The sequence below is a fragment of the Lissotriton vulgaris genome, chromosome 10 (assembly GCF_964263255.1).
Source record: "Lissotriton vulgaris chromosome 10, aLisVul1.2, whole genome shotgun sequence".
NCBI lineage: Eukaryota > Metazoa > Chordata > Amphibia > Caudata > Salamandridae > Lissotriton > Lissotriton vulgaris.
The window spans coordinates 929,378,083-929,392,843 of NC_141698.1; the positions used below are offsets into that span (position 1 = coordinate 929,378,083).

Here is a 14,761-nt window from a genome sequence, read left to right on the forward strand (position 1 = left end):
CAGCAGTCAGAGGGGGGAAGTTGTGGGGAGAGTTTTATGGGAAGAGCCAAGTTTTTAATCGCTTACGGAAGGCCAATAGGTTGGTTTCTCTTCGGATGGGGAGTGGGAGGGAATTCCACAGCTTTGGAGCATTTTATGAGAACAGTCGCCCCCCTGAGCGGGCCTTTCTTATTCTGGGGACACTGGCCAGGGAGAGGGTGTCTGATCTAAGCTGTCTGTTGGAGTGATGTGGTTTGATGAGAGGTCTCAGAATAGGCGGGCCTCTGCCTTGAAGTATTTTATGTGAGATGCAGAGGGTTTTAAAGGTGATCCTTTCCTGAATCGGGAGCCAGTGTAATGATCTGAGGGCAGGTTTGGCAGAGCATCTGGATTTGGTCCCGGTCAGGAGTCTGGCAGAGGCGTTTTGGGCACATTGCAGTCTGTTGATGACCGATGAGGGAGCACCTAAATATAGGGCATTTCCGTAGTCCAGTCTAGAATTAACTAGCCCCTGCATTAGCAGTTTCCTGGACGGAAAGGGGATTAATTGCAGGATTTTTTGAGCTATCTGTATGAGGCCAAAGCGTGTGCCAGCGGTTTTTCTAGCCTGGACTTTAAAGTTGAGGTCCTGGTCCATCCAGATACCAAGGCTCTTAACTTCAGTCTTGGGGATAGGGGGTGATCCCATGCAAGGTGGTCAGGTGAGGAAAGGGGGGAGTCTGCATGGGTCCCCCAGAAGGAGGATCTCAAATTTCTCTCCGGTAAGTTTCAGACGAGAATCGCACATCCATTGAGAGATATTCTGGAGGCAAGATGACAAGTTGTCCAGACATTTGGTCGACTGGTTTATAGAGACGACCGGCTGGGTATCGTCGGCGTACATAACAGTTTTTATGCCGAATGGAGTTACGATGTCTTCGAGGGGAGACATGTATACGTTAAAAAGTGTGGGGCTCAGGGAGGAGCCCTGGGGGACCCCACACTGGAGGGGGAGAGCGCTGGAATTAACTGAGCTGTCGGTCACCTGGAAGGTTCTGCCTTCTAGGAAGGATTTGATCCAAGACAGGGCGGTACCGGAAATTCCTGCCATGCTAAGACGGTGGATAAGGATGGAGTGATCCACCGTGTCGAAGGCGGCGCTCAAGTCCAGGAGGATCACTGTCACTGATCCTCCCGCATCTAGGATGGTTCTTGCCTCTTCGACCACGGCTAGGAGCTAGCAAACTCACTTTGACAACACTTGGGTGTTCCCAACTATGCCACAAAGGGGATTCAAGCAGTAATCAGATGCGGTTCATGCAATAATTATTTCTGACTTTCATCTCTTATTTGATGCTAGGTGCATAATAGGTCCAGTGCAGTATATCTGTAGAAATTTGAAACCAGATCAAAACTTAGGGGCCAATTACGATGGCGGTGAATCCGCGACCACCGGGCCGGCGGTGAGGCCCGCCGTCCAGGCGGTCGCTGATTCATCGCCATTGACCTTAAAATTCCCACCGCCATTTTAGGATGGCGGTGGGAAGGGAAAAGGTACCGCAGCGGACAGAATGACCGTCCACCCCGGTCCCGCAAGGCGGGCCTGTTCTGGCTACCTTGCGGGACCAAGTACAGGGAGTAAATGGAGGCGGTGCCGTGCAGGCACCGCTGTGGGTATTAAAATGCCTATCTTTTGCGGCGGAGTTTCTGCCACAAAAAGACAGGCAGAAAATGCCTTTGGGGGCCTGTTGCAGGCCCCCAGGGGGGTAGGGGGTGGGGTGCTGTACGTGGGGGGTACCTATGGTACCCCCTACATTTGCATGTACAAGGTGGCAGGCCCGCACGGTTTCTGCCACGTTGTACATTCAAATGTAAAACATGTGTTTTTACATTGTGCCACCCGCCACAATGTAAACATACAGGATGTGCCCGCCAGTGTGGTGGACGCGTCCTAATTTGCACCACGATGGCGGGCGGACTTTGTCCGCCCGCCATCGTAATCGGCCCCTTAGTTTGTTGCATCAAATAGTTTTCCCAGGTCTCATACAAATGTTAGGTAGAAGGGTGTACCTAATTATGCTCCAAACATGAGTGCTGTCCTGATCCAGAGCATTTCAAGAACACATGCAGGCTCTTCCATTCTGCTAGAACTGTGGTCTGTAAACCCTCCTTTTATGTAGGTCAGGTAGAGAGCAGGGAGATAGAAAAGAGAATTTGTTGTTGCGCTTTCTGTGGGGGTTAAACTATATTGCATTCCTCTCATTTCACAAAGAAATCCCCACATTCAAATAGGCAGTGACCATTCTTCTCACTCTCTCACCAATGTGCCTCATTATGGTGCTTTATAACACCTGCAGTGACCACATTATACAAAATATCTTACAAGGATTTGCACCACATACCCAATAATCAATTGTGTTCTCTTTGCAAAATGACAGTTGTCTTTATTTTCAAGTCCTAACTGTTTTGTTTCATTTCTATTGTCTAGGGCCCACAGGGTGCTCCCGGACCACCAGGGCCCATAGGACCTAAAGGAGAAGGCTTTCCTGGTTCAATGGTAAGTAATGCAATTTAGTTATGTATCCCAACGAACAACCTTAATAACAGATCATGTATGTGAAAAAAAATTCTACAGAAAAGCCCACTTCTTGAAGAAGGCAGAAATCTGTAAAAAGTGTAATCATGCCAAAACGGAGACAGATATCCAGAAAATAAATTTTACAATTGCATTTACTCGTGGTCATAAAAAAAAGAAATGTATGACCGTTCTTAAATACTTTTAGACGCGCCGGTTCTTGTAGAAAAGCTTGACCACCCAGAGCCTAATTGAATCTATATATTGCCGTAACTTCCAACGTTTCTCCATAGTAATTTTACTTAAATCTGATATGACGAAAAAAGTTATTGACTCCATAGAAACTGGCTTGTTAGGTAGAGCTTTCAATGACACCGCCTGCCTTAACAAAAAATTACCCATATAAATCAAAAAAGGCTGGGGGTACTGATTATCCTTGTTCCGTTGAACTAAGGATAGTCTATGGACCCTTTGCAACTGCGAGTCCCAGTCCCAGTTCGATAAATCCGGGAATGCCTTTTGAAAAAGCTGAACCATCGTGGGTCTCCACCTTCAGCTCCTTCTGGTATGCCAAAGACTCGAAGATTTTGTCTTCTTTGTCGATTTTCCATATCCTCAATTTTGGTTTGCAGGTTTGCGATCTGGGTCTCATGTTTGTTAACGCATACCTCTGTACGAGTGGAAAGTTCCTCTGTGTCTGCAACCCTTTGTTGTAGCTCTGTCATCTCTAGCGTGAGACCACCTAGTTTATTTTCCAAAGTATTTAAAGACTGTTGCATTTTATCATTATCTTCACGCATTTGCATGTAGTGTTGCTGAGATTCGTGTCTCTGTTCACTGAGGAGTTGAACAATCAAATTAAGTTATACATCCTCTTTACTGGTCCCATTCTCGGTCTGCAGCTGGGCAGTTGCTTGATTCAAACCCGTATTCTGGTTATCCATATTATGAGTCAGATTATTGGCGGTGAGTATGGCCAGCGGTGGATTTTGACCAGACATGATTGATATGCAGTTGTCAGGTGCGTTTATACTTTTTGTCTCATTTTCTGTGGGAGCTCCCTACCCTGGACTGTTCCCTGACAGCCATAATACCATCGTCTTTACCCCGCCTTTGACTTGCACCCGTTTTCGTAGAGGGCTATTATCAGCAATAGTTTTAGCTTTTACCCCACTTTGCCCTGCAATGGTTTTTTAGTTTTGTTTCTCGATTTGCCTCTAGCTTTTTTTACAGCAGAGCCTTTACTCATGCTGTGAGTTTTCCTGGGTATGACTTCATCCAATTCTTTAAACTCATCAAAATTAAATTCAGAGTCAATTTAAGAGTCATGTCCTGCTGTAGCACTGTCTATAGCTGTGCCCATCTTTTCCCCCAGCTTTGGCATCGAGTTTAATCCATGGTTATTTGGGGAGAGTTGCTCATAATTAGTGCCGGTGGATAGTATTGATAAATCCAGGTTGTTAAGCGAGGTACCCCCAAATGAAATTCCAGCGGGGCTTATATGCTCTTTATCTGTAATTACCGTTTTACTTTTGCAGCCATTACCAGTGTCCCGTTATTAGTGGCTCCGCCTGCACCTGCATCTACCCCAGCACCCCGTGACAATACACTAGTCAGTCCCACACTTGCTCCCGCAGTCTCTTTAGCAGGAGTTTGAGTTGGGGCTGAAGCGGAAACCCCACTATAGCATGAGTCTTTGGATGCCACATTCTTGCCCTGTTGCTCTATTGGGGTTACGGCATTGCTACAATTAGGCTCCCATTGTTCGACCACCTGTCCATTTTCACTTCCATTTTTGCTACCTGAGTGTACGGCTACTTTTGGGGACTGTAATGTTGGGGGTTTGATTAGAGGCAGACCGACTCTTTCATGTGCAACCCCTTCATTCCCAGAATTATTAACTTCTTCAGTTACCACATTCTTACCAGCTCGCATGGATCTCGCTGGGTTTTTAGGCACCATCTCCCAGTACTGAGGATGCTGTATCCTTGTCTGTGCACTATTCTCCGTGCTAATCTCCGCGGGGCTCTGGGATAGATAGGTGAAAATAGAAGCCCACAAGCGTGGCTCCAGTCGGCCAGGGATTTTCATCTAAGACGGGTGTTTCGCCCGTAATAGCAGCCACACACGGGTCCCGTTCAATCGCAGCATCCAATACTTTTTTTCCGATTCAGATTCAGATTCAGGCTCCGTTGTTCAATGCCTTGTTTTCAGAGACTTTCCTCCAGTACCGGTGTATGTCAGGTCCGAGCCCTGAACCCACCTCCACACCGCCTCCAGGTCATTTCATATCCACTATACTCACTGAGCAGTCCAGGTACTTGCAGAAAAACTCATCACCCACTGATCCGCTGGCCCGAAGCTTTCACCACACAAACTGTTGCCTGGACTGCTTGCGTTGCTCGCGTTACAGTGTAGCGACAATGTAGAAGCAGAATCATGCAGTCTCACTCTCGTCGCGTCCTCCGGCCGGAGGTCCGCCTCCACTCCTCCTCCAACTCCAAACCGCTTCTCCGCCTCCAAGCCGCACTTGCTGACCGCTAACCGCCACCTCCAAGGCCCACAAAGCTTTGTGCTACCGGTAGACCCTCAAAAAAGCTCCGATAGTTCTGTGGATTTAGGAGCATTTCACAGGTAGGAGCTATCCTTAGTATTTTAAAAATGGGGCCTCAATCAGAACTTTACTTTCTGAATATCGGTGGAAGAGAGGGTCGCCTGCTGCTGCTCTCCGTGGAGGCTTCAGTCCGCCATCTTGTTCCTCCTTCTGGTATCAGCTGTCCTTTTTTTTGATGACCAAGTAGTGGAAAAAATGCTGAATAAATGGTGGAGAGAACCCAATGAGAAATCTGTAGAACAGTAATATAGTGACTGACTATCCCTAGTGATCTAAAACCATAAAGGGCTAAAATGATGTAGGTAGAGGTGCAAGAATTTCTGATATTTGACTAAAAAAAAGGGAATTGCTTTTTCCCTTTTTCTATCTTATGCCCTTCGATTTGCTAAATGTAGAAAATTGGCTTTAGGATCAATTATGTAATGATGTATTTTTCTGCACTACATATGGTGGTATTGGAGATACTGGTGTGGCTTTGGGAGAGAGGGGTCGTCACAGCTGCGACTCTTTTGGCTGCCTAAACCAACTGCAGCTGGTTAAAGAGAAGAATCCTCCTCTACGAAGAAGGGGGGGTGGGTGTTGATGGTAAGGAATGGGTTCGGCGGAGGGTTTAGGGGTCTTGGGAGAGGGTAAAATCAGTAAAATTGACATGAGGCGAGTTTCTAGAAAGACAATATGTGGCAAGGCTTTTTGTTTACATTTTTTTTCTTTTTTTTTCTTAACGTGTAGGGGACGTGGGGAGATGAGAAAATCATTGTTATGGATAGAGTAAGGTGTCTAGCCTGGAATGTGGCAGGGCTAAATAGTAGGAACAAACGGCGTTTAGTTTTTGAGGAGCTAAGGATGTACAGCCCGCACATAGTTTTACTGTCTGAGACACATATATGTTATAAGGGTCGGAATGTCCTTAAAGAATTGGGGTATAATGTTATTATAAGTTCTGACTTAAATGTGTCAATTCGTGGGGTCGCTATCTTACAAAAAAAATTCTTCAAAGCCGAGACTACTAAAACCTCGACAGATAAAAATGGTAGATGGGCCATTGCCCAATTTATTATAGAAGGTATGAAATACATGTTTTGTGTGGTCTATGGCTCAAATATAGACGATCCAACCGTTATATATAAAATTAATATGGAACTTCTTGAATGGGAGGGGGAGCGCCTGGTATTCGGTGACTTTAACTGCATTATGAATTACGATATTGATACCACCAGACGGGTGGTATTTAGGAGGATGCGTAACACATGGCTGCAATCAGAGAAATAGGGCGAATCCACACTATTGAAGATGCATGGAGGGTATTACACACTGATGTTGCAGCTTACATTTACTACTCAGCCGCGCATAAATTATGCTCTCGCGTAGATATGGCCTGGGCATGAGATAATATTTTGGAAACAAGTAACATGGAGATTTGCCCGCGGGTCACATCAGACCATAACCCTATCAGCCTTTCTTTTAAAATACTAACAAAGAAATTAAACTACCGCTCTTTTCCATTCCCTAGATATTTGTTGCTTAATGCAGATTTTATACTTAAACTTAAGGCTCATATATAGGATTTTCTGGAATTTAATTCTGGCTCAGCCTCGCATAATGTGGTATGGGACTCCTGTAAGGCTAGCATCAGGGGTTTCACTGAGCAGTATATATTTAGACAGAACTTTGAAAATAAAAAGAATATAGATGATACTATAGCGAAAATTTTACACGCAGAAAAACAGTTGGCGGCAGCGCTCTCACAGGGTTCCAATTTAGGAGATGAATTAGGCTATATCCTAATTGATCTTGAGTCTGCTTTAAAACAGACGCTGAGAGAAAAAAGTCTTATTAAAATGCACAAATATCATCTTTCCCAGTATGAGGGTGGTGAAACAGTAGGAAAAGTATTAGCCTATAAGGTGGCAGAAAGTAAGGCTAAAACATCAGTTAGGACTATTAAAGGCCCTGATAAAGTGACATATAATAATCCCCCTTAGATACTTGAACAGTTTCCTAGATACTATAAGGATTTATATACTCCTGAAAGTCAACTGGGCCTGACGACATTGATATATATCTACAGACTAACGAAGTGAACCGCATTGATGCAGAGCAAGCAGATATGTTGATAAAAAAAGTTACTCTGGCTGAGATTAGATTGGCAATCTCTGCTCTGCCGTCTGGCAAATCATCAGGGGAAGATTTCATTCCATTAGAGCTTTATAAACACTGTATTGAGGAATTAGCCCCTATACTTAGCTAAGTGATCGGATTTATGGGACAAGGGGGGAAAGCCCCCGAGTCATGGAATATTACTCAAACTATATTTTTTCTAAAGAAGAATAAAACAGCGGATGAATGTGGGTCATTCCGACCGATTTCGCTAATAAACACCAATGCGAAGATATTCGCCAAAATATTGGCAAATCGACTTGCTCCAGTAATCTCTATTCTAGTATCCCCACAACAGCATGGATCTGTACCTGGCAGGGACACTACGACTCATATAAACACAGCTTTTACAGCCTTTGACGTTGCTAAAATTAGATCCACCCCACTCAGTATGATACTACTAGATGCTGAGAAAGTATTCGACCGAGTTGGGTGGGATTATCTTTGGGCTGTGCTGAATAGATTTGGCATCAAGGGTTTATTTATGCAATGGTTAAAGGCTCTTTACGATAATTCTCAAGCTAAAGTCTGCTATGCAGGGATACAGTCGGGTACATTTCCTATTGTGCGTGGTACCCGTCAAGGGTGCCCACTGTCGCCTTTATCATTCGCTCTGTCTATCGAACCATTCCTAGTGGCACTACAAAACAACCCGTGCATAGTACCGTTCTAATCTGGTTTAGACACCCTTAAAATGACGGTATATGCAGATGATATCGTGGTTTACTCAACTAATATAGCTGAGGCAATGACAGGGATTATCACGGAGGCTAGGATGTTCGGGGCAGTCTCTGGGTACAAGCTGAACACCAATAAGACACAAATAATAATGAATTATAAACCAAAGCACCCAATTCAGGGAGTGTGCAAAACTGCTATTTACTTGGGAGTAGACATCTCTGCTTGCCCAGAAGAGATAGCCATTTTAAACTATGAATTATTGCTAAAAGACACAGCTATTATCTTTAAAAAATGGCATACGGTTCCACTCAGTTTAATTGGCAAAATGTACTTAATTAAAATGAAGATTCTCCCCAAATGTATCTATCTATTTCGATCTATCCCACTACGTCTTAATAATCTTTTTTTTAAGTGCCTAGATGGCATACTAAGCAGTTTCATTTTGGGTTATAAAAAAGCATGTTGTGCAATTGAAATACTTAAATTACCTTATGGAAAAGGCGGCCTTGACTTTCCTGATTTTAAAATATATTTCTGGTCTGCATTTTTAGGGCGCATTTATAGCCTGATACACCCTAGCAAGGAACCTTTTTTTTATTATGCATTTATGTTGGGAACAGAGTCCACAATGTTCCTATATCGTATCAACGACCCAAACTACTTCAAGAGGGTTACATTTAAGATTGCACGAGACGTAGTATATATCTGGAGGGCCATTGTCAGTAAATTCCAAATACTGATATACCATCCTAAATTACCCTTATGGGACAATCCAGCTCTCCCAGGAATTTTCCACGATGAGGGAGGGAGACAATGGGCTGATTTGGGTATTAAAAGCTTAGGGGATTCATATGATAATATTGGGTTTTCAACGTTCGGGAGACTCCAACTTCTTTATAACGTTACGGAGAGCATGCGCCTACAATATTATCAAATCCGAGATTATTTTTTACGTAGCCTTAAACATACTGAATTGACGGATTCTAGTATATGGGAATGCATTCACTTAGCTAAAGATAGATCATTGATTAGCTTTGCATACAAAAGATTTAACTCTCAAAAAGAAGGTGACTGTGGGAAATTAGCTACACGGTGGAGTCAGAAATTGGGGTCTACCATTACTGCTAATCCTATATCCCTTGCACTGGACACTATTCGTAAATCAGTATACTCTTCCAGTTTAAGACTACAATCATACAGAACTATTTTTTCTCTCTATTACACCCCTGCACGTACCTCAAAATGGGCAGCAAGTAATTTAATTAGTGATCGGACTTGATGTCCAAAATGTGATTTATACGCAGCTGATTTAGCGCATATGTTTTGCTCATGCCCATCAATATTAACATTCTGGGGAGGACTGGAAAGGACTGTGTCTCATAAACTTAATAGATCTATTTAATTTACGGTTACAGATATCTTACTGGGTCCACAATCATGTGATTATAGCTTGAGAGAACTCATCAGTATTATACTGGCTTCTTCTAGGTTAGCTATTGCTCGAGCATGGATCGTACGGGATCCACCATCGACGGCAGAATGGTGGGCCATAGTCAAAGATACATACAACATGGAATGCGCACTAGCTAAAATCAGGGGCGTAAGAGCATTATATAAACTAGGAAAATTTTGGGGAGAATTTCTTTAGGAATATGGTTAGTAGCTTACAGGAAGCTATGCTTTTTAAAATGGTTTTGCTTTTGGAAGGCTACCCCCCCCCTTGTCCGTCCTCACAAAATGTATTAACCTCTGTAGTTTGCTAAACTTGCCTGTTTGTTTGTTGTTTTTTTTATTTTGTATGGTGATTCTGTTTTTCTTTCTTGCTGCTACTCTGTCCTCATGTCATCAATAAAAATATATATTTGTTTAAAACAATTGCATTTACTCATGTCTAGCATAAATAACTAAATGATTGTTGTCTAAAGACGGTGCTTTGTAACTGGTTTATAAAACTCTGTAGAGAAAATCTGGTGACACAAATGGACAATGGTATAATAATCCAAAGCATTTTATCTTCCTATATCATAAGGAAGACAATATAGAACGAGGGACTTCATCCTGGTATTCCTTCATGAAACAACATCCAGTCCTTGAGATCTGTAAGGGACCATACAAACACTGTGTGTGTGTTTCACAAATCAGTCAAATGGCGGCACGCTCTGATAGCTGGTGCATCAGTTGGAAGTTGACCAAACCTCTTAACAATCTATATATACACACACATATATATATATATATATATATATATATATATATATATATATATATATGTTCGCTCAGGTGAAAGGACACCAGCCACACTCGCGGGGTTTCCAGGTAAGGCTTTATTCAGCACAAGTTGCTCAGTGGCTGCAAACCGGAACAGGGTTCAAGTTAATTCCTGCTTCGTGTAGTTTCCTGACGCGTTTCGAAGGCGGAGCCTTCTTCTTCAGAGGATGACGAATGGTATGCAGGGTAGTGGCAGGGAACACCCTTCTTATGGTTCGAGGCACGCCCCTGGATGACCGCAGTGCCTTGTGGTGTTTGAAGTCCTGCCGTGATGCCTACTCGCAGAGTTGCGACAGAGTTCGGGGTTTGCATATGTAATGAAGTGGCCTCCTCCTTGGAACCCCTCGCCAACCAGGCAGCAATGTGATGATCGAGTTGGGGAGAAGTATATGATCTAGACCCCACAAGCGGGATGCTCGCCATCATGGACCCGTTGCATCAAGCTGCGTGGCGGTGCTCGGCGAAATTGCAGTTTTACTACCACGCTCCACCCCATCAAGACGCCGTTCACTCTTCCAAGGCGGGTGCAGCTAAAGGAAGGTGATGGGACCTTCCAAATATGTTCGCTCAGGTGAAAGGACACCAGCCACACTCGCGGGGTTTCCAGGTAAGGCTTTATTCAGCACAAGTTGCTCAGTGGCTGCAAACCGGAACAGGGTTCAAGTTAATTCCTGCTTCGTGTAGTTTCCTGACGCGTTTCGAAGGCGGAGCCTTCTTCTTCAGAGGATGACGAATGGTATGCAGGGTAGTGGCAGGGAACACCCTTCTTATGGTTCGAGGCACGCCCCTGGATGACCGCAGTGCCTTGTGGTGTTTGAAGTCCTGCCGTGATGCCTACTCGCAGAGTTGCGACAGAGTTCGGGGTTTGCATATGTAATGAAGTGGCCTCCTCCTTGGAACCCCTCGCCAACCAGGCAGCAATGTGATGATCGAGTTGGGGAGAAGTATATGATCTAGACCCCACAAGCGGGATGCTCGCCATCATGGACCCGTTGCATCAAGCTGCGTGGCGGTGCTCGGCGAAATTGCAGTTTTACTACCACGCTCCACCCCATCAAGACGCCGTTCACTCTTCCAAGGCGGGTGCAGCTAAAGGAAGGTGATGGGACCTTCCAAATATGTTCGCTCAGGTGAAAGGACACCAGCCACACTCGCGGGGTTTCCAGGTAAGGCTTTATTCAGCACAAGTTGCTCAGTGGCTGCAAACCGGAACAGGGTTCAAGTTAATTCCTGCTTCGTGTAGTTTCCTGACGCGTTTCGAAGGCGGAGCCTTCTTCTTCAGAGGATGACGAATGGTATGCAGGGTAGTGGCAGGGAACACCCTTCTTATGGTTCGAGGCACGCCCCTGGATGACCGCAGTGCCTTGTGGTGTTTGAAGTCCTGCCGTGATGCCTACTCGCAGAGTTGCGACAGAGTTCGGGGTTTGCATATGTAATGAAGTGGCCTCCTCCTTGGAACCCCTCGCCAACCAGGCAGCAATGTGATGATCGAGTTGGGGAGAAGTATATGATCTAGACCCCACAAGCGGGATGCTCGCCATCATGGACCCGTTGCATCAAGCTGCGTGGCGGTGCTCGGCGAAATTGCAGTTTTACTACCACGCTCCACCCCATCAAGACGCCGTTCACTCTTCCAAGGCGGGTGCAGCTAAAGGAAGGTGATGGGACCTTCCAAATATGTTCGCTCAGGTGAAAGGACACCAGCCACACTCGCGGGGTTTCCAGGTAAGGCTTTATTCAGCACAAGTTGCTCAGTGGCTGCAAACCGGAACAGGGTTCAAGTTAATTCCTGCTTCGTGTAGTTTCCTGACGCGTTTCGAAGGCGGAGCCTTCTTCTTCAGAGGATGACGAATGGTATGCAGGGTAGTGGCAGGGAACACCCTTCTTATGGTTCGAGGCACGCCCCTGGATGACCGCAGTGCCTTGTGGTGTTTGAAGTCCTGCTGTGATGCCTACTCGCAGAGTTGCGACAGAGTTCGGGGTTTGCATATGTAATGAAGTGGCCTCCTCCTTGGAACCCCTCGCCAACCAGGCAGCAATGTGATGATCGAGTTGGGGAGAAGTATATGATCTAGACCCCACAAGCGGGATGCTCGCCATCATGGACCCGTTGCATCAAGCTGCGTGGCGGTGCTCGGCGAAATTGCAGTTTTACTACCACGCTCCACCCCATCAAGACGCCGTTCACTCTTCCAAGGCGGGTGCAGCTAAAGGAAGGTGATGGGACCTTCCAAATATGTTCGCTCAGGTGAAAGGACACCAGCCACACTCGCGGGGTTTCCAGGTAAGGCTTTATTCAGCACAAGTTGCTCAGTGGCTGCAAACCGGAACAGGGTTCAAGTTAATTCCTGCTTCGTGTAGTTTCCTGACGCGTTTCGAAGGCGGAGCCTTCTTCTTCAGAGGATGACGAATGGTATGCAGGGTAGTGGCAGGGGACACCCTTCTTATGGTTCGAGGCACGCCCCTGGATGACCGCAGTGCCTTGTGGTGTTTGAAGTCCTGCCGTGATGCCTACTCGCAGAGTTGCGACAGAGTTCGGGGTTTGCATATGTAATGAAGTGGCCTCCTCCTTGGAACCCCTCGCCAACCAGGCAGCAATGTGATGATCGAGTTGGGGAGAAGTATATGATCTAGACCCCACAAGCGGGATGCTCGCCATCATGGACCCGTTGCATCAAGCTGCGTGGCGGTGCTCGGCGAAATTGCAGTTTTACTACCACGCTCCACCCCATCAAGACGCCGTTCACTCTTCCAAGGCGGGTGCAGCTAAAGGAAGGTGATGGGACCTTCCAAATATGTTCGCTCAGGTGAAAGGACACCAGCCACACTCGCGGGGTTTCCTGGTAAGGCTTTATTCAGCACAAGTTGCTCAGTGGCTGCAAACCGGAACAGGGTTCAAGTTAATTCCTGCTTCGTGTAGTTTCCTGACGCGTTTCGAAGGCGGAGCCTTCTTCTTCAGAGGATGACGAATGGTATGCAGGGTAGTGGCAGGGGACACCCTTCTTATGGTTCGAGGCACGCCCCTGGATGACCGCAGTGCCTTGTGGTGTTTGAAGTCCTGCCGTGATGCCTACTCGCAGAGTTGCGACAGAGTTCGGGGTTTGCATATGTAATGAAGTGGCCTCCTCCTTGGAACCCCTCGCCAACCAGGCAGCAATGTGATGATCGAGTTGGGGAGAAGTATATGATCTATACCCCACAAGCGGGATGCTCGCCATCATGGACCCGTTGCATCAAGCTGCGTGGCGGTGCTCGGCGAAATTGCAGTTTTACTACCACGCTCCACCCCATCAAGACGCCGTTCACTCTTCCAAGGCGGGTGCAGCTAAAGGAAGGTGATGGGACCTTCCAAATATGTTCGCTCAGGTGAAAGGACACCAGCCACACTCGCGGGGTTTCCTGGTAAGGCTTTATTCAGCACAAGTTGCTCAGTGGCTGCAAACCGGAACAGGGTTCAAGTTAATTCCTGCTTCGTGTAGTTTCCTGACGCGTTTCGAAGGCGGAGCCTTCTTCTTCAGAGGATGACGAATGGTATGCAGGGTAGTGTATGCAGGGTAGTATATATATATATATATATATATATATATATATATATATATATATATATATATATATATATATATATATATATATATATATATATATATACACATACATATATATATATATAACAACTCCCTCCTTAATCCCAAGGATGACGACACAGCATACAAGTTTGTTGATGTTTTTTCTTTATTCACTGGCCAACATTAGGTGGATGATCAGTTCTTTGTGGGGTTCTGTGGGGCAAAGAAAGGTAAGGCTGTGAAGAATGTCACTTTGTCCAAGTGGATAATCGTTTGCACTAAGATCTGTTAAATGATGGCCAAGAAAGCAGCCTCCAGAAGGATTAAGGGCCCATTCCACCAGGGCTAAGGTTGCTACCACTGGTTCGGCATGTGAAGTGACTGTCTTAAATATTTGTCAGGGTGCAACGTGGGCATCAGTGCACACGTTCACAAAGTCAAACTGTATTGACCATCGCAGGTAAAGTACGAGTGGTTCCTGGTCTCCCTGTTGGAATGTGTGGAAGATGATTGGTAAGTATTATTGGCAGTAAAACTTGCACAATTCTCCTGCTAGGTGTGCAGAGAGAGAGAAAGAGAGTGATTGATTGTTTTTTAGCAACCACCTTTCACAAGCAGAGAAAGACTATGGGTGGACCCATGAACTGTTCAAGTGTGCCACAGAAGCTGTTGTAACTACACTTTTTCATGAACACTTTACTTTTATTTTATAAAGCACATTATCACCTACAGAGAAGGTTTCTCTGGACAGTCGATACATTGAGTCAGTGGGACATGAAAACTGCTTAAAGTAGAAATTTAAAACACATATATTTGATCTTTTAACTAAAATGGAGTGCTGACCTCTCATTCAGCTTTATCAAAAAGTATGGATTATTAGGTATTGCAGAGAGGTTGATAGTGCAGTGCACACTGGTTGAAATGTGGGACTCTAGGGCCTGA

At 45.4% G+C, this 14,761-nt stretch overlaps 1 protein-coding gene across 1 annotated transcript in view; it reads left to right on the forward strand.

Annotated features, from left to right (window-relative positions):
- COL28A1 (collagen type XXVIII alpha 1 chain) overlaps window positions 1–14,761 on the forward strand; it is a 689,953-nt gene that overhangs the window by 454,676 nt on the left and 220,516 nt on the right. The window contains exon 24 of the mRNA XM_086941924.1: window positions 2,447–2,515. Within this exon, the coding sequence (XP_086798050.1) occupies window positions 2,447–2,515 (69 nt within the window). The remainder of the gene's footprint in view (window positions 1–2,446; window positions 2,516–14,761) is intronic.